Source organism: Mus musculus, chromosome Y (genome assembly GCF_000001635.26).
Source record: "Mus musculus strain C57BL/6J chromosome Y, GRCm38.p6 C57BL/6J".
Classification (NCBI taxonomy): Eukaryota; Metazoa; Chordata; class Mammalia; order Rodentia; family Muridae; genus Mus; species Mus musculus.
In genome coordinates, this window is record NC_000087.7 from 2,127,516 (window position 1) to 2,149,131 (window position 21,616).

Below are 21,616 nucleotides of genomic sequence, written 5' to 3' on the forward strand. Positions count from 1 at the left end.
TAAAAATTCAAATAATCCAACTTAAAAATAGGGTAAGAGGAAATCTCAAATGACAGAAAAGCACTTAAAGAAATGTTCAACATTCTTAGTTATCAAGGAAATACAAATCAAATCTCCCCTGAGATGCCAATTTATACCAATCAGGATGGCTAAGATCAAAAACTCAAGTGACAGCACATGCTGTTGAGAATGTGGAGAAAGAGGAGCACTCTTCCAATGTTGGTGGGATTGCAAATTTGTACAACTACTCTGGAAATCAATCTGGCAGTTTCCCAGAAAGTTGGAAATAGCTCTACCTGAAGACCTACTTATACTACTTCTGGATATATATCCAAAAGATGCTCCACCATATCACAAGGACACATGTTCCACTATGTTCATAGCATCCTTATTCCTAATACCCAGAAGCTGAAAAGACGTCCCTCAACTGATGAATGGATACAGAAAATGTAGTTCATTCACACAATCAAATACTAATCAGCTATTAAAAATGGGGGCATCCATTGGACTTGCAAACTTTATATGCCCCAGTACAGGGGAACACCAGGGCCAAAAAGGGGGAGTGGGTGGGCAGGGGAGTGGGGGTGGGTGGGTAAGGGGGACTTTTGATATAGCATTGGAAATGTAAATGAGCTAAATACTTAATAAAAAATGAAAAAAAATGGGGGCATCATGAATTTTGCAGGCAAATAGGCAGAACAAGAAAATAGCATCCCAAGTGAGGTAACCCAGAACCAAAAGAACATGCATGGTATCTACTCACTGATAAGTGGGTATTAGCCAAAAAGTTCAGAACACCCATGATACAACTCACAGACTATAGGTACCTTAACAAGAAGGCAGACCCAACTGTGGATATTTCAAACCCACTCAAGACAAGGGAATAAAATAATCACCAGAGGCAAAGGGAGGGAAGGACTTGGGTGGGAGAAGGGGGAGCAGGAAAAAGGGGATGGGCAGAAGGAGGTATGACATGAGACAAAAGAGAAGCTCAGTGGGCCAGGAGAATAAATGGAAATAAGGAGCAGTATGGGATGGGAGCAGGAGGAACCTCTAGTATGTCCCAGAGAAGAGAGAAGCTTCCAGGACTCAATGGGAATGACAATTCCTGAAATGCTCAGAAGTAAAGAGATGGGTCTGAAGAGACCACATCCAGCAGACAGAGTGGCCGCCAGTTAAGGAAGGTGCCGGGCCCCTCACCAATCTTCAAACTACATACAAGAACGAGATAAAACCACTCAAATTTAAAGATCAGGTTGTATGCTTAAGTTTGCAATCTTGGACATTTAACCTTTGAACTTCAGTCTCCTTTTTCAATGAGGATAGTAGTAACTGCCATGCATGTCATAGGAGTGTGATGATGTTCAAATGTGAATGTATGAAAGGCATCCTGAAAAACCATAAAGAGAATTTTTATTATTATAATGACGGTAAAGAAAACAGGCCCTATTATAGAGAAATAGCAGTATTAATTATCTCTACTCAAATGCCCTCCAATCTGCTACTTAGCCCAAGTTCTAAGATTACTTATGGTAAAAGAAAAAACACTAATGTTCCTTCAAAGAATCTATCTCCATTTTTGTAGTATTAATTATGTTTCAGTATGTTTTAAAGAATTAATTATAACTTTAGCTATCACAAATTAAAACCACCAAAATGAGAATCAAAGGACCATGACATATTAAGATACACAGAAAATTAAGAAAGTTAATAAAATTAAATTTATAAAATCATTGCAAATTTACCTTATCTACAAGAATTCTTATGTATTTTCTTATAAAGAATTTCATTATATTGCAAATGTAACAAGAGTAATAATTGGAAACCCCACTGCTAGAACTTCATAAGTAATTTTTCATATGCAATTTTGGGACTGAGGATCAACTATATTCCTGATGCTATCTCTTTTATAGGGGTGCATATGCATGAAAAGGTTGCAAAATTAATATGGGATAAACACAAAAGGACTTTAAAAATATCTAAACTATGGAAGGGAATAGTAGGAGAATGACAAAATCTTGATACATGATCTAAGATTAAGACTGTGTAAAAGATTTTGTTATTGTACATCCATAATGAGGTAAGTACTGAGCTATTTGTTGACAATGAAATGAGGAAATTTAGTATGGTAAGCAAACCTCCTCTACTATCTGTATCATCCAACACAATCCATTCCACATTGCAAATATGTCCACAATATAAAAATTACTACAGCTTGTGATTGTGAGAAGTTATGGCTTATCCTGCAAGAAATTTTTCAATGTAATTTCAATATTATGAATTTAAGCTGATTAGCCTAGATATGATGGGTATGTTCCGTCTCACAAGATGAACCTCAAAGTACAAACTTTCCACAGCTAATTTTAAAAAGATAATGCAAAAATCATAAAGATATTAATTTGATACTACATGAAAGAATAGGCTATGGAAATAACTCACTCAGTAAGTACTTGTTGTAAACATTAAGACCTTAGTTTGATCTCTAGCTCCTATGTAAAATGCTGTTAGTGGTATATCTGTAAACTTTTTTGTTTCATATTACTTTGGGTATTTATTTTATCTTACTGGATTTTTGCTCATACATCATGATTTCCAATTTTGTGCTTTAATAAGTTTTGTGTATGTGTGTCTCTGAGTGTGTATGTATGTTTCTTCTTTTTGATTTCTTTAAAAGTCTGGTTTGTTTAGTGGTTTTGTTTGCCTATCTGTTCTCCAAAGAGGGAGAAAGAAATCATGAAGTTAGAGAGATGGGAAAAATATGAGGAAGGGGAAACCATCATCATAATTTATTTTATTATATATTAAGATAGTTTAATAAGAATAAAATAAGATACTGTGTATGGTAGATCGTGCCTGTGTGTAGTAGACCATCTACTGCTAGAAAGATACAGGAAGGAGGATCTCTTGGCTCAATAGCTAATTAATTTAGCTAAAAAGTGGGCCTCAGGCTCAGTAAGAAACTCTAAAAAAAAAATTAAGGTGGATGGTTCCTGAGGAATGACATCCAGTGTCAACTTTGGTTTCCATACACCATACAGTGATATAGAGGAAGAAGGCAGATGTCCTATCACATTCATCTAAGATGATTTGTTTTGAGCAAAACCAGAATGTGATTATAAAGAATTTCTCCTGAAACTTCAAAAACATAAAAAGCTCAGTCAGTCTCTTTAATGAAGCTAATGTTATATGGAGATACCTCAATAAACCATGGTATTTATGAGAAAATTAAGAACACTATCTTTCAACTACATTAGTAGAAATAAAAAACTGAAACAGATTTGAAAAAGCTTTGTAGATAAGCCTCCTGGATTATACATAATAAATAACATGTAATAAATGACACAAAATTGTTGAGAAACTATGACAAAAATGGAGTTAGTATGGGCTAAAAAGGACAATGAAAGTATTAAGTCTCAAAGATATGGAGAGAATGTTAAAACTGTTCAGCTTAGACTTCACTGTAAATGGTGAAGATAAGATTGTCAAGCCTTCTAGATAAATTTGCTAAGTTAGGGAAGCTCTGTAAGGAAAGCTGGCTCTAGTTACAGTCCCTCTTAAATTGAACTCAGACCATGAAGCTAAATGAAAGCTATATGGGGGGCAGTGAGTAATAAAATTGCAAAGGAAAGGTTGCTAATCACATAGATTCTTAGGACCAGAAGAGTAACCTGCAGAAGTCCAAAGAACTACCAAGAAAGAATTTACAAATCTTCCCTTGTTATGTCACAGAATTCCAGAGAACAAAGAGGCTGCAAAGCCTGGAGGCGAGAACTGGCTTTTCTCAACCCCATTATAATATGTAGTCTGCTAGTGCCAGAGAGAGCTGAGAACTTCCTTATTTCAATTCAGGGCAGATGAATTCAGGAAATTCATTCTCTAAACATTCTTTTTATTTCTCTTTTACTATTACTCAATCTCTACTATGCACATGTGTCTCATAAAAGTTTTGCTTTTGTTTATATATGGCTTAATTAAGTTTTAAGATTTCTGTGTATGATTCTTCATATACTCCTACCTTCAGCTATCTTGTACTATACATTTCACAGTTCACTTCCACTTGTTTCTCTTTTATTACTCCTTTTAATTATACTCTTTAATTACAACCTTTAGTAGTATTAATAGTCTCTAAAATGAATATACCTTAATAGCATCTCAACTCTCCTCTTGAACCTACTTAATACCTAACTTGATTTTTTTAAAGTTGATTAATGTTTATCCCTGTCCTACATTCTTTCCCATCCCTAATTCATTAACTAAAATCGAAGTGCTCCAAGCTGTCTTTTATTATTTTCTCTCCAAGAGTTATTAAAATCAAAGGGATAACTATAGATAATTGTCTACTATAACATTGCAAAATGGTAAGTAACATCTAGCAGCCACTGGTGTTTTTGTGATTAATATTCTAATTCAGGATAATACAGCACACATTTGAGCTCTTGGTCTAAGGGAAAGTTTTCTGAATTACGTACTTCAACTCTGCAATCAATATCTATTCCCCATATCCACAATGCAATTACTTCAACTGAAAAAAAAAGTCATATAAAAAACAAATAAAAAAAACAAAAACCCAAGCAATCTAACTGTTCTAGAATTACCAATTCTACAGTTATAGATTAATTTTAGTTATCTAAAATCTCAAGATAGTCAATTCAAAAGATTAGAATATGCAACAAAGACACTCCTCATTGAAAATACAACTAGCTGAGTGAAATACAGAAGATGATGGTAAGATATGACAGAGTAACTCAATAAAGAGGAAAAATAAAAATCAACCAGAAATATTTAAGAATAAATTTAGTGGTCAAATTAAGAGCTGGGTAAAGAGTCTCACCAACAGAATGGAATAAAGAGAGGCTACTAAATGGTTTTTCCAAAGTGTCTATATTAACACTATATGTATGTGTGTGTGTTAATATACATAATATGTTTATATATATTTATATAGTATGTATTTATTTATAAACATCTGTATATAACATATACATATGGATTTTCCTTCTTTACATTTATTATATATAGAATATAAAATGAAAAAAGAAGCTTGGTTAATGTAATTAAGATACAGACCTAAAAAAGAATTTTGAATTACTTATTTGATCCAATCTAATCAGATCAGTTCTTAGAATTGTAATCATGAGATAAGGTCCACTTCCTTTCCAAAGCAAGTAACGGAATGAGGGCTTCCTCTAGAAACAACCAGCTGGATGTTAAATTGGAAAGAAATAGGACTTGTTTCATAATCAACTACTATAAATGATCAATGTCTGTTCTTCGTAGTTCTTCATCTCTCAAGTTTCTTGGGAAGAATGTTGATATATTGTTTAAAATGTCTTAAACTACCATTAAGTTATTTGCCAACTACAACTGAAAGTTGTATTTTCAACTCAGAATTCTACAATAAATTTCCTTTGTAGGATAGCAAATTGTAGAAATTTATCACTGCAACAAAATAAAGCACCCAAAATCAGAACTAGTAGGATTGAGTTGTATAACTTGGACATATCAGAGTAAATGAAACTGAACCAGTTAGATTGACTAGCAGAGAAAAGCATCAGATACCAAGCTTGATTACCTGGGATCCTTGAGACCCACTTGGTAGAAGCAGACAATCCTGCTTCTTCTTTTCGCTCTACCACACATGCCATGGCATACCCATAGTAAGTAAAGAAAATTAATGAAAAAACAGAATAACTAAAATCAGCAGTAAGACTTGGATACTGATATCAGTGTAACTGATAGAATTAGCAATAAAATTTGGCCAGACACTAAGGTAAGTTTGTATGAAATGATATGAAATCTGACAACACATTTTGTTGAAATAACTCTAAATCTAGTAGGTAAGAATGAGAATAATCAAGAAATATTATACCTATTCCATCAAATAACGACTTTTCTTCTTCTGGGGTCAATTCAATTTCATCTTCATCCATGGCCTTTAGTTCTTACTAAGTCAGCTCCTAAACCAGGGAACAACAAATACTAATTTATATTAAATATTAAAATGTCATCATATTTGCATCTCTGAGGCACTCATTTCCCATAACCTATCAATTTCAATAAGAAGGAATAGATAGGAAACACTATAATTAAAAGTGAAGATAAATTATTCTTTATGGTTTTGTTCTTTCAACATTCCAGGAAGTAAGTTCTGAGATTTTTTTTCACTTCAAAACTAAGTAAACTTTAAATTTTACACAGAAACTAATATTACATTTTCCAGAATAAGTTATACAAACATCTAGACAGAGGGAAGTTCCTCTTGTCTACTTATAGCATCTCAGTCTTAAACCCACTTTGTATATTCCCAGGAAACTTTGGAAGGATGTTACTACAACAATAAATTTACAATATTTTTTATTTTATCTTGCTAAATTATAAATTCAATTATAAATTTCACATTATAAAATGGTAAAATTCAAAATTCCTAAATAATTAAGGTATGTGTACACAAATGATCCATCCTAGTTGACCTTCTAATTACACAAAAAGTTTGTAAGAGACTATGGTTTTGCTTTAATTAGCTGGACAAAAAATGAACTGATACCAGGTATAATAAATATAAATTCATGTCTGAAACAGAAAGACAAGAAAGTCCTATTAACACCTATTAACATAAGAGTCACTTTAATGTTTCAAGTAAATTTCTTAATTTGCTTTAGACTTGTATGAGAAATAGCCAGTTTACCTAATCAAAAATTAAACACATTTTTTAATATTTTGTTTTAATATAAAGTAGATGTCTTTATTTTTATGCAAATACATTAACTTTTTTATATGTACCCAATATTAAGCTTAAATTGTTTTATTTCTATATGTCTTACATAAGCATAAGTACCAAAGTATTAATGTTCAGGTTAGAGGACAACTTGTAAAAGGTGGTTCTCAATTTCTGTCATGTTAGTGCCAGGAACTGAACTCAGGTTGCCATGGTTGGTATCAAGGGAATTTATAGAATGAGCATCTTATAAAAACCTTCAATAATATATTAGAGTCAGGTCTTTGTTGTTGTTGTTTGGTTTTATGGGATAGTGTTTTATAAATCTAAGGCTATCATCCTATTAGTTACATAGTGACCAATTACTTTGATTTTCTCATCCTCTGGTATTGAATTCTGTGGTACAGGAATTTTCAGGCATAAGTCATTACTCCCAGGGCCTTATGGCTGCTAGGCAAGCACTTTACCAAATAAACTGCATCACAGTTCAAATGTATGTTTCTGTTTAAAACTGAAAGCACAATAATCTTTGTGTCTGAACTACCAATCCTTCCAGAAGACCTTGTTTTTAAAACTAGGACTAATTTTTAGAGATATCAAACACTGTTATTACACTTTTGTTACACATAAAATGTTCTTTGCCTAACTTACCTAGAACCAGATTTTGTTTTTCCTTTTAAGACAGGGTCTCTCTGCAGAGCCCTGACTGTCTTGGAAGTTGCTCTGTAGATAAGGCTGGCCTTGAACTCACAGAGTTCTATCTGCCTCTGCCTCCTGAGTGCTGGGATTAAAGACATACACCACTACCATCTAGTTTTAGAGACAGATATTTAATATTTCTAGAGACTGTAGCACAAAGTCTGAAAAAAAAATCAAACTATGGAGACTCAGATTTATTCACCTACTTTTTCTCATTCATTCTGTTCTCTAAAAACCTAAGAGACTTGAACTATCCTCTCCTTTATAGTGCCTCATGACTATCCCTTGTACTTTCTCATAAGATCTTATCTAAAATACTTTGTACTTATTTGGGGGAGGGGATTTTATACTATTCTCCATGATAATTATTTCTACCATGGAACTTGTCAATTCCATATATAGTATAATGTAAAATACATGTAAAAATGAGAGAATTTTCTAAAACAAAATTTAAAGAATGACAATTTTTCATTTAAAATGTATAATAGTACCCTGAATAAGTTAATTCACCCTCCGACTCATAGTTCCAAGAACTGTATTTTGTTGCCTTCTACTCTTCAGAGAAACAGAAAAGAAGATAAAAGAAAAAAAATGCAGGTATCAAGGAGTGGCAATAAAAGAAAAGGAGAGGGACTAATAAGATTGTTCAGGGTATAAGACACTTACTGTTATTCCAAGTATGAAGACTCAAATTTGATCCCAAGACCTACATGATAAAAAGGGAGCTGACTCCTGTATGTTACCCTTTGACCTTCACATGCATATTTAAGAAGGCGTGCACAAACTTATATGCAACACATGGGTATGTGTGAACATTTTCATACAAATAAATGTCAAAATAAATAAGGTGAATTGAAAAAGGATCAGTAATAAGAACACATACTGCTTTTGCAAAGGACATGACTTAAGTTCCTAGTATGCAAACTGCCTACTAATTTTATTTCTAAGGGATCTGATTCCACCTCTGGCTTCTGCAGAAATATGCACTTATGTGCAAATGCTCTTCAATAACAGATAATTAAAAATAACATAAATCTTTTAAAAATTGAAATATACAGTCTCTCTAAATTCACAATTCTTTTTCTAATAAAACATCTGCGTTATCATATGACATTAGTTCCCATCCCTCAACATGTTTTTCCTCCTCTACACAAACAATAAAAACTGCTAATAAAATTTTTCTTTCTTCTATGTTTCCACAGCAACTAACTGTGTCTTAGTTACAAACAAACAAACCTATATAATCAACCTGCTAGTTTATTGTATACTCAGTAGATGTTTAACCTGCCTTGGATTTCCCATTCAACCAACTTTTCTAATTAGGTAAATGCATAGCATTAATTTTAAACTATCACTCTTCAATGCCCATTACTCATTTTAATATATGTGTTTGTGGTAGTCATTTGTTGGAGACAGCCAAACGGCTGTAATCAATTTTAAAACAAAACAAATTTCCCATAAATGCTGGAAGGGCCATGGATATGGGTTAATAATATCTGTTTTAAAATGTGCATTAGTCTCAATCAATAACTTCTCTTGAAAGACTCTGTAAAGATTTCTGTAAAAAGTATACCCATCCTTTTCCCACACCATGCCTTCTGTGCTGTTCAATAAATAGACCAAAGGGTCACACATATACACAACAGATTACAGATGAGGTTACAAACCACAATTTATAGACAGAAGAGAAAAACACAGAGAAATAAGAGAATTCAAATTTGGGGTTACTCTTGGTCACAACTATTTGAACAAAGCTCTTTTTTCATTTCTTAACATGGCATCAACACAAATGGTCCTCAAGAAAATACAACAAAATTAACAGAACAAAATTAACTGTAATTTATATAAGAAAGGGGTTTTAAAATATTGATTTTATTCATTTTTCAGAAAAAAATATGGTTTTTGCTATCCAATTCCTTCAAATAAAAAGTTCTGGATTATAATATTAAGATTTGTTGCAGCTAGAAGAATGGCTCAGTTAGTAAGAACATGTACTGCTCTTGAAAGTGAGCCACTTATTAGGAGGCTCAGAAGCACCTGTATGATGATTTGGACTGCAAGATACACATGTACACATATAGAAAAATTATATGAAATCTTTAAATATATTTTTTCAACAACAAGAAAACTCCAAATTACTGGTATTTCCTTTACTTTGTCTTTTAAGATGTTACTCATACAACAAAAAACCAAATTTATCTTCTCAGTTTGCTCAACTTACTTAAATAAAAATATTATTAATTTCAGATAACTAATGTAACAAGTGTCACTGAGTTCTTTAAGGGACTTAAAAGTAGAGTAGGGAATGTTGGTATACTCCTGTAATACCAACACTTAGAATGGGGCAGAAGAGAGATATAGTTGCTGAAAAAAATATGGGTACATAGCAACTTCAAGGCCAAACTCAATTACTCAAGGAGATCCTATTTCCATTAACAACAACAACAACAACAACAACAACAACAACAACAACAACAACAACAACTAGCCAACTACATGAACATGATCGCAAAGTCCTAATATCGCCAATAGAATGCTAAAGATTTCACTTGAATAAAAGCTAGCTTTTCCTCCATCTCTACTACTTGAGTTGGCAAATTGTATTAAGTCCTTCTTTACAATTTCTCTTTTGTTTTATTATCATCAGTACCATTTGCTTTCCATTTCTCTAGAGAGATCATCTCTCAAAATTATCCTTTTCAATGACATCCTCAAGTAATTAAGGATCCTATGAACGGTATAAAAAAGATATCTTTACACTTTATAGGCAGATTAGTCCTTCAAAATCATAGGAAGGAATCTACTGTTCAGAAATTTCAGCATTTCTTAACTTTTTATTCTAAGTATATTATTATTCCAACAAGATAGTGTACTTCCTTCCCACTCTACTTTGGCACAGACTTGGTAGCTGATGACTGTAAAGAGAAGTTTGGCATACATATTTGTCATTACTGTGTCTATAACTACATGAAGGTTCTGCGGGTATCTGTAACCAAGACATGTATCATTAGCAACCTATTGATGGAACTAGATAAATGAAGTTTCAGATTAATATTTATTCATTAGTAAGTGCCCAGATAGCTTAATACTTATTCATGTAATAAAAACACAGAAAGATGAACTTCAGAAAGATACCAATTACTACTACAAGATTTTATTCAGGAAAAAGACCAACTATCTGAAAATTTAAACTTAAGTCAGCAATAATTGTACTTTATTTGCATACATGCTAATACACATGCTAGTGTGTGAAATTATTGCTATGTTATTTTTAAAAGCGAAAGCAGGAATGCATTTTATTAGTTACTTTATTTGCTATTTCAACAGAAAACAGGAACTAGAAATGTAGACTACTAGAAGTTATACTTACAGGACAGAATAATGTCAGGAACATATTATAACTTAGTACAGATTATAACATTATTCAGATAATCTAAAAATAAGATAAAAATACTGCTTAATTTCTCTGAAAAAGTATAAGGGGAAAAAATAAGGTCACTTAATGTAGCTTAGTTGAAAATATCTGACTAGTATATGCATAAGATTCATGGATCCATCTCTACTACTACAAGTTAGATGTTAATATATAAGAGAAATACCACAAAAATAGTTAAGCAAACAGTTAATTAAAATAATTAAGTAAAATTATTGTACAGCCAGGATTGGAGAGATGGCTCAGCTGCTAAAACCTAGACTCATGATTGTAGAACCAAAGAACAATGTTGATTTTTTGTTTGTTTGTTTGTTTGTTTGTTTTTTCTTAGAAACACAAGGTCATAGTATGTTTGTCTGGTTGGCCTGGAACTTGGTAGGAGATTAAAAGTGGCTCAAATTCACAAAAATATGCCTGCCTTTACCTCCCAAGTGCTAAAATCAAACCTGTGGAACACCATATTCTGCCCAAAAAAACTTAAAAACACTGATTTGTTTGCTATGATATTCCCTTTTTAATTGTCAACAATCTTACTAAAAAAGGAATATAACTAATCTGGTCTGCAACATTTAAATGGTTTGTATATATTTGAAATAAAACTTATCTATTTTGAAACCTATTGGTATATTTACTTATGTCTGATATATTTACAATTTTTGGAAGAACACATACGGAGGTTAATGTAACCTCTATTTCTTACTAGGGATGTGATCTTTTCACAATGTCTATTATTCAATTTATTATTTACTATTCTTTTAGATATGACCTCTCATGGTTTTATGATAAGATTTTTTAGAATTCTCTAGGAATTTATTTAGATTTATTTCTAAGTACTGGGTGTTTTATTTCTAAAGTCTAAAAAAAAAATGAAGAGTTTTCATCTTGTGGCTATATTTCAAGGTATATGCTTTCACCTAAAAAAAAAAAAACAAAGAGCTACAGTTCCTTATGTGCTACTCTAATATCCCACTTGATACAAGGACTTTCCACTCCATCATTTAGTGTCTAGTCTGGTGATTACCACAACCTCATTTTTTTTTTCTGAAACCTATCAGATATAGGTTCGGCTCCATAACAGTGCCCCTGCAATTTTGCCACATTCATCTGCAGCAGGCAACCTCTAAGCTTCCATGGGGTCCTACATCCCTTTCTCTAGCCCAGACTGACAATACTCACTAATGCCAGGCCCTATTATTCTATCAAGATGTGCCCTATCTGCAACCACCCATAGGTTCCTTCTGGACCTAATCCACCATCCCACTCTATATCTAAACCTCCCATATCCTCCTCCAATGTCTATTTTGAGGAACACATCCTCTGACCAGTCCATCACATAACCTGACATTCCCTGCATGGCTGGTAAGGAGCTCAAGTCTTGGGCGAGGATTCTCCACAACAATTCACTTAACCACAGGACTCTCCACATTTATACACAACCAAACAGATCTACCCACACACATGAAGCCCAGTCTCCTCTGTTCACTTGACTTTAACACCCAAATCATTTCAAACCTGTTCAATATCGTCATCATTATTATATCCCTACACATTTGGCTCTGTCTATAACAAACTCAGAATGAACAAAGGAAGTCACATGCCCAGTTCTCATTGCAAGAATTCAAACAATATGAAAATTAAAGCCAATACTTTTCTCCAAATCCTGTAAGTTCTGTAAACATGATTCATAGTAAGAATTACCTAGATGAACCAGACTGCAGAACTGAAAATAAAACATTTATAAACCTCACCAAAGATATCAAGAAATTTATAGAAGACATAAGAAAACAGCTAAATGAAATTGAGGAGAAAGGTTTAAAAAAAACAAATGTCTGGATGATGCTAAAGAAAAGACAAACAACAATAAAGGAAATGATGAAGACAGTCTAATAATTAAGTACAGAATTTAATGACATGAAAACATTGAAAAACCTACTAGCTCTACTAGAAAATGAAATATCTACGTAAAAATAGACTCAGACAGAAAACAGAATGTCACATTACAAAGATAAAATATCTATATTGAGTAAGGAAGAAACATAAAAATTAAAAAAAAACAGAAAGGGAACACATGAAATGTGAGACACCATGTAAAATGTAACCTTCAAATAATTGACACAGATGAGGGAGATGTATCTCAACTCAACAGCACAGAGATCTTCAACAAAGCAATATAAGAAAAGCTCCTCCAAAAAAGGAGAGACATACCCAAGCATACAAAAAAGCAAACTGTCAATCAAGATCAGATGTGAAAATACGCACACAAATTATCATTTAAACACTAAGTATATTTAGCAAGAAAATGTATTGAAAGCTGCAAGAGGAAGAAAAAAAACTGTAGGGAAGCTAATCAGAATACCATCTGATTTTTCAATGGAAAATTTGAAAGCTAGAAGAGCCAAAAAGGATGCATAAAAGACAGCCAGAATGGACTAACATATATAGTTAAATGATCTGCAATGACTGAAAGCTAAAGAAAATTTTTCCATGGCATAAACAACCTAAAAAAATTCTATCAAACAAACAAAACCTAAAGAAAATACAAGCAGCATTACCCTGGGCTAAAGAAAGCTTGGAAGAGAAACTCTCAAAAGAAACAGGAAGCCATAATTTTTAAAACACAAAATAACAAATACACAAAAACAGCACCAAAATCAACAACACAATGACTATAATTAACACATGCATTTCAGTAGCAACTTTAAATATGAATAATCTCAATTCTCCAATGAGAATAGGTAAAGAAACAAAATCTATCTACTATTGTCTCCAAGAATAAACATCTTAGTTTTTTAAAAAAGGAATCATATTAATTTTTAAAAACTGGACAAGAGTACTCCAATCAGACAACACCAGGAAGGAAGCAAGATTCTCTATCTTAGTATTTGATGAAACAGGCTACAAACTAAAATTAATCAGAAGAAATAAAGAGGGATTTAATCAAGGAAACACTAAAAAAATATTATTATAATTAAAGGCATATATTAATATTAACATCATCAACTTACTACGAAAAGGTTATTTTATTTCAATATCCCTTGAAAGACAGGTCATCTGAACAAAAAGAAATATAAAAATCAATTGATATCATAATCAAATTGAATTAAGAAATATCTAAGACCATTTTACCCAAAGTCTAAAGAATACACATTCTACTCAGTATCACTCAGAAGCTATTCTAAACTTGATCATATTTTGAGGCTCAGGATAAATTTTCACCAATTCAGAATGGCTGAAATCATTCTTTGTATGCTATCTGGCCAACACTGCTAGCAAAACATTTCTAATAAATTCACAAAACCTTGAAGACTAAACAATTCGTTGCCTAATGATAAATGGGTCATGAAAAAAATCTAGAAGGAAACAAAATATTTCTGGATCTCATGAAAATAGCACAATGAATTTTGGAATACGTTGAAATAATTTTTATAAGGAATTATGTGTCAATACTTAAAAAAAATCAGACATCACACAAATAAATAGCTGATGGCACAACTAAAAAGTTTTATAAGAACAAACCAAAACCAGTCAATCACAAGAAAGAATAAACTTGAGTGCAAAATTAACAAAACAGAAACAAAGAAAACAATATAAAGATTTGATGAGTCTTCTGAAGCAAGCTAAGCTGCCCTATAAACAGTCTGCTATTGCCTTCTGGACCTCCACTCACCTGCCACATCTCCTCCTACTTTCATCACACCTGTGTATCCTAAAACATACAAGTAAGCTTCCCCTACCCATTACACATCTTCCGTGCTCCCTGAGTCCTCTGGAGCAAGCCAAGCTGCCCTGAGCAGCCTGCTATCCCAGGGGGATACCCATTATTCCACCACCACCACCTATCTTCGACTGCTCGGGTGCGCGTGCACACACGCGCACGCGCACGCACACGCACACGCACACGCGCACGCGCACACGCACACACACACACACACACACACACACACACACACTAACACCACAAACATCAAAATGACAGAACGTAACAATCACTGTTCATTAAATAGCTCTCAACATCAAATGACTCAATTCTGAAATACAAGGCACAAGCTAACAGAATGGATGTGAAAATAGGATCCATCATTCAGCTGCATACAAGAAACACAGCTCTACAATAAGGTTAGGCATTACCTCAGAATAACAGGTTAGAAAACAGTTTTCCAAGAAAACAGACCCAAGAAGCAAGCTGAAGTGGCCATTCTAATATCTAGTATCAGATAAAATAGACTTTCAACCAAAACCAATCAAAACATACAAGGAAGGACACTTCATACTGAGGAAAAGTTTAGCAAGATGATATCTTAATTTTGAATATCTATGCCCCCAAACATAAGGGCACCCAAACTGAAATCACATATCAAACCTCACACATTAGTACTGGGAGACTTCAACACCACATTCTCACTAATCAGCAGGTCACCCAGACAAAAACTAAACAGAGAAACAATGAAACTAATAGACATTATGAATCCAAGGACTTAACAGACATGGACAGAGTATTTCACCCAAACACAAAAGAATATACCTTCTCCTCAGCACCACATAGTTCCCGCTCCAAAATAAACCATAGATAGATGGTCTCAAAGCAAGCCTCAAAAGATACAAGAAATTGAAATAACACCTTGTATGTTATCAGACCACTATGGATTAAAGCAGTCAGGGGAAAAGGCAAAGTAACATATAAAGACAGACCTATCAGAATTACACCAGACTTCTCACCAGAGACCATAAAAGCCAGAAGAGGCTGGACAGAGGCCATACAGATCAGAAGAGAACACAAATGCCAGCCCAAGCTATTATACTATGCAAAACTCTCAACCATCATAGATGGAGAAAAAAGCCATTCTACGACAAAACCAAATTTAAACAACTATCTACCAATCCAGTCCTATGGAGGATTCTAGAAGGAAAACTCCAACACAAGAAGGGTATCTACACCAAAGAAAAAGCAAGAATGTAATCATCTCACAGCAAAACAAAAAGGAGAGAATCACATATAGGTAACACCATCTACAACAGCAAACTTGACAGAGACCAACATTCATCTGACTTTAATATTTCTCAATATCAACAGACTCAATTCTTCAATACAAAGACATAAGCTAATAGACTTGTTATGCAATCAGGATCCAGCATTTTGCTGCATATAAGAAACCCATGCCAATGACCAATACAGACACTACCTCAGAGTAAAAGGCTGGAGGAAAAAAAAAAAAAAGAAAAAAAAGTCTTCCAAGCAAATGGACCCAAGAAAAAAAGTGGAAGTTGCCATTTTAATATCCAATAAAATAGACTTTCAACAAAAAGTTATCAAGCAAGGTGGGGAAAGGCACTTCAAATTCATCAAGGGGAAAATCCACCAAGAGAAAGTGTCAGTTCTAAATATCTATGCCTCAAATGCAAGGGTATCCACATTCATAAAAGAAACTTTACTAATGTTCCAGATGCACATTGAAGCACACACAATAGTTGTGGGGGAGTTCAATACCCAACTCTCATCATGGAAACAAAATAAACAGAGGCAGAGTGAAACTAATAGAAGTTATGGACCAAATGGACTTAACAGATATATACAGAACATTTCACCCTAAAACAGAAGAATATACCTTCTTCTAAGTATCTCATGGAACAGTCTCTAAAATTGACCATATAATTGGACACAAAGCAAGCCATAACAGATATAAAAATATTGAAATAACACTATGCATCCTACCAGATCACCACTGAGTAAGGCTAGACTCCAATAACAACAGCAACAGCAACAAAAACAAAAACAAAAACAAACGATAGAAAGCCCACATACACTTGGAACTGAACAATACTCTACTCAATGATAACTGGTCAGGAAGATGTAAAGAAACTAAAGACTTTCTGGAATTCAATGAAAATGATGACACAGCACACCCAAACTTATGGGACATAATGAAAGCAGTGCTAAGAGAATATTCATAGCTCGAAGTGCCTTGGTGAAGAAATTGGAAAGATCTTACACTACAACTTAACAGCACTCCTAAAAGCTCTAGGAAAAAGAAAAAAAAAGAATCAAACACATCCAAGAGGAGTAGACAGCATAAAATAATCAAACACAGGGCTGAAATTAACCAAATAGAAACAAAGAAAGAAACAAAGAATCAACAAAACCAAAAAGCTGCTTTCCTTGAGAAAATCAACAAGATAGATAAACCCCCAGGCAAACTAACTAAAGGGGACAGAGACAGTAGTATCCAAAATCAGAAGTGAAAAGGGAGACATAATAGAAACTGAGGAAATTAAAAAAAAAAAAGATCAAATCCTACTACAAAAGCCTATACTCAACAAAACTAGAAAATCTGGAAGAAGTGAACAATTTTCTAGACAGATACCAGTTACCAAAGACAAATCAAGAGCAGGTATACTATCTCAACAGGTCCATATCTCCTAATGAAATAGAAGCAGTCATTAAAGACCTCCCAACAAAAAAAAAAAAAGCCAGAGCCCGATGGCTTTAGTGCAGAATTTATTCAACAAAGAGCTAATACCAACACGCCACAAACTATTCCATAAAATAGAAATAGAAGGAACATTGCCTAATTCATTTTATGAAGCCATGATTACTCCGATACCTAAACTATATAAAGATGCAACAAGGAAAGAGAACTTAAGACCAATTTTATTTATGAATATCTATGGAAAACATTCATTAAAATTCTCAAAAAACCGCACCCAAGAACATAGCAATACCATCGTTCACCATGACCAAGTAGGCTTTTTCCCAGGGATGCAAGGTTGGTTCAATAGAAGAAAATCTATTAACATAATCCACTATATAAACAAACTCAAAAAAAAAAAGAAACACATGATCAGTAGATGCTGAAAAAGCATTTGACAAAATCCAACACCCCTTCATGTTAAAAGTATTGAAAAGATAAGTAATTCAAGGCCCATATTTAAACATAATAAAAACAATATACAGCAAATTAGTAGCCAACGTCACACTTAACGGAGAGAAACTTGAAGCAATCCCACTAAAATCAGGGACTAGACAAGGCTGCCCATTCTCAGCCTATCTATTCAATATAGTACTCAAAGTTCTACCTAGAGCAGTAAGGCTGCAGAAGGAAATCAAGTGAATACAAATTGGCAAAGAATAAGTCAAGGTTTCACTACTTGCATAAAATATGATCATACAATTTCAAAATTCTACCAGAGGAGTTCTATAGCTGATAAACAAATTCAGCAAAGTGCCTGGATATAAAACTAACTCAAGCAAATCAGTAGCTCTCCTTTATACAAATTATAAACTGGCTAAGAAAGAAAATAGGGAAACAGCACCCTTCCTTTCCTCATCTCCCTCTCCTATAACGACAGGGTGTCGCCTCGGGGTCCCCGGTTGGGGGCTGCCCCTTCTCTACTCCCCACCGAGTGGGTTAGAGGCTTGGATCTCCACCCAGAGCCATGTGGAAAGCGCCTGGCAGTCTCCCCACATCTGCCTGCCCAAAGCACAGGAACTCTGGCTGGACATGGCATATTTCTCCTTCTCTTTCTCCCCCAGGGACTCCCCAGGGCCCACTTCACCCCCCTTTTATTTTGTTCCCTACAGAGGATCAGTTCTGAGTTTGCTCAGAAATTGTGTCTTCTGGTAACATAAGAAGCTACACCTATAATGTGTCACCAACATGACTGCCCAATCATGAGCCGAACAAGGATGACATCAATGGCCACGCCAAAGTGTCTGGGTATAAGGCATGAAGTCAAAACCAAACCCAAATAGCTACAGGAAACAGACAAAACCTAAGAGTGGGATAGGTCTTCCCCAGTGAAAAGAATTAGTTGTCCAGTGCCAAATAGTCAGCCTTGAACACCTACATACAAGGAACATTATACAGACTGAACTGGTTTTAAATACAGACACATAGACACACAGACACACACGTGCAATAACAATGAAAAATTAATTTGAAAGATAACAGGTGGGGTAAATGTGAGAGTTTGAAGACAGGAAAGAAGGAGAAATGTATATATAATATTAAAAAGAAAAAACAGCTGTCATTTATTTTCTATGTGGAAAATCTGTATTAATATGCATAAATTCTATCTTTCAATTTTCACCTAAGATATTACCAATTCAATTTTCAATTAAAGGTATTAAAGCTTTAAGGGCTAGTAAATATGATTAAGTACATGGATATAGTAAAATACCAAAAGTACATAAGTTGATCTTCTTTTATACATTTAAACTAAGTAACATGTTTAACTCTCTTGTTTTAAATCCTACACAGTATCTTCTATTGATTTATTTTATACTGTGTAAATGTCCATTTAAGTCCTGGAAGTTTAAAGGTTGTAGAGGAAAGCAAAATGCTTATGAAAAATACTTTCATCGTATCAGAGGCAGGAAAGCCTCAACTTTGAGACCAGCTTGATTTACATAAAGATTTGGAGCCAGCAAATCCAAAAACAAATATAAACAACTAAGAAGGTCAAATAATTGTTAGTTTCTTTCTCATTATTAATTAATTAAACCTTGGCAATCAGGAGAGGTCTAAATATAACTGAATGGCTCTCCAAGTGAAAGTAAGTAACCAAACAGGTAATAGAGACTTGAAATATTTACTTGCTAATCATATCCAATTTCTGTAGCCATCTAATGAAAACAGGTTACCTCCTTTTTCTGCTTCATATGACCTCAACTACATAATGCTGGAGGATATTTTAAGTTGGACCAAAAGTAAGTAAGTAATAAAATTTAGATGTTGTTTAATCAAATATAGGTTGCTTAACTATAACTAACAATTACTAGGTTGTAAGGGAAATTTCCCTTTATCTTCCTAATTTTTGAAGCTAGTCCCAAATTTTGCTTTTCAAAAGAAGGACTTTAATTAGGGATATATAGAAAAGTAATGGTCTTGAAATATATTTTAAGAGTTTGTGTGTAGGCCATTATAAAAAAATCACAAATCACTTCAAAACCAGTAAATGAGCATGTTTTAAAATAATCTAAACAAAAAGTGAAAAACAGCACCTGGAGAGATCACTCAGTCCTTAAGTGCTTGCCTTTAGTTTGAATCCTAGATCTACTATAAAATAATAACGGGCTACATGGCACACACTTGATACCAGAGCTGGAAAGGTGGGACTTAAATTAGCTAATCTGGTCTACTCGGAAAGACTATAAGAGATTCTGTCTCAAAAAGGAAGATAGATAAGCACCTATGAAACAACACCTGAGTTATACTCTATCACTCCATACATACAGACCATATCCATTTACATATTTCCATGCACATAAGCACCTGCATATGCATATACATACAAATCACCAATTAATACGATCAATGTCTAATGAACTACTCCATCAATAATTTCTCCCTTTTATTAAGGCCCTTCCAACCTGATTAAAAAAAAATAAACAAAAACAAAAACATAATTTAAACAACAAAAAACAAATTCCTTAGAAATCTTTTAAAGCTTACTCTTACCTTACATAAAAAGTATGCTTCCAATTTTATATTAACCTTGCATACTCATAATGGCTGTACTGGAACACCTTTTGCTTCTGTATTGTGCAACATGTAACCCTTCTGTTTAAATTTCTTCAGCTGCCAAGATATCAAGAAACTACTTCTACAGTCAACAAACAGAATAAATTAACAAGTGTCAACAAGTAACACATGTGTAACTTGCTTCTCGTTTGCCTTTTGCAATGTCCTCTTATAAACCATGGTCTTAATGACTTAAGAATTTTGTTTTACTTGAATATTTCATAAAGCATCACTACTTTAACCTTGCAACCTAAGAAGCCAAATTTTTTTAATTACAAATACCTATAAAATAAGCACTCACTCACATTATTTTTTTGAAACTTTGACACCTAGGTAATCCTTAAATTAAAGCATGAACTCTAAAAGTATTGAAGAAATAAAAGATTATATGATCAGTGAGACTTTAAGGTACAATAAAACATATTGTGTTTTCTACATTATTTTTCAACAATTAAAGAAACTTTCCAAAGTATCCCTGTATTTTCAACAATGATAAACTCTTACTGTTTCAAGTATGATACACTTATGCTGCTTTACTTTGTTATTTTAAAACCCTCTAAGAAAGATTACCACTTTAAAAGCAATATTCTTAGCAAAGAAGAAAAAAGAAAAAGAAAAGGAAAAAGGAAAGAAAGAGAGGGAGGGAAGGAGGGAGGGAGGGAGGGAGGGAGGGAGGAAGAAATTAACAGTAATAGCAATTTACTATCAGTTCCCATTATCACTCAACTTTGTCACACCTGCAATAGATCCAGAACTAGTTTTAGTCTGGACTATGAGAATAAAAACAAGTCTGCTGATATTAAGTCTTTCATAACTACATACTTTTCTGGTCTAAATTTATACAGTACTCCTACCTATAAATCAACTGTAGACAAACTAGATTGTTCTCAGAAGAGATTTCTGTGGTTAAAGTATTTCCTCCATTCCTCTGCCTACTTGGTAAAACCTTCCCATCCTTTAGTAACCTTATGAAAAGGCCATCCTATTTCAAAACCATTTCCTTGATGGGATATTTCTTTTCCGATGAAATTTCAGCACAGAACTTTCAGAAGACAGACACATGCTGAATCTTTTTTCATAGTGAACAAACACAGGATTCCTATTTTCCAGCAAAATATGTAAGTATGTAAAAGAAAAACAAATGCTTTGAGTAAAGACTTTTCAAATGAAAATAAACAGTTTAGTATTAAACCACATACATATGCATAACTTTGTTCTTAAAATGCATGTATTTCCCAAAGACTTCCTTAA

General features: G+C 33.6%; 1 protein-coding gene across 1 annotated transcript in view; it reads right to left on the bottom strand.

Annotated features, from left to right (window-relative positions):
* Positions 1–21,616, bottom strand: part of Zfy2 (zinc finger protein 2, Y-linked) — a 64,235-nt gene that overhangs the window by 21,341 nt on the left and 21,278 nt on the right. Inside the window, exon 3 of the mRNA NM_009571.2 lies at positions 5,870–5,957. Coding sequence (NP_033597.2) covers positions 5,870–5,930 — 61 coding nt within the window. The 5' untranslated portion in view covers positions 5,931–5,957. The remainder of the gene's footprint in view (positions 1–5,869; positions 5,958–21,616) is intronic.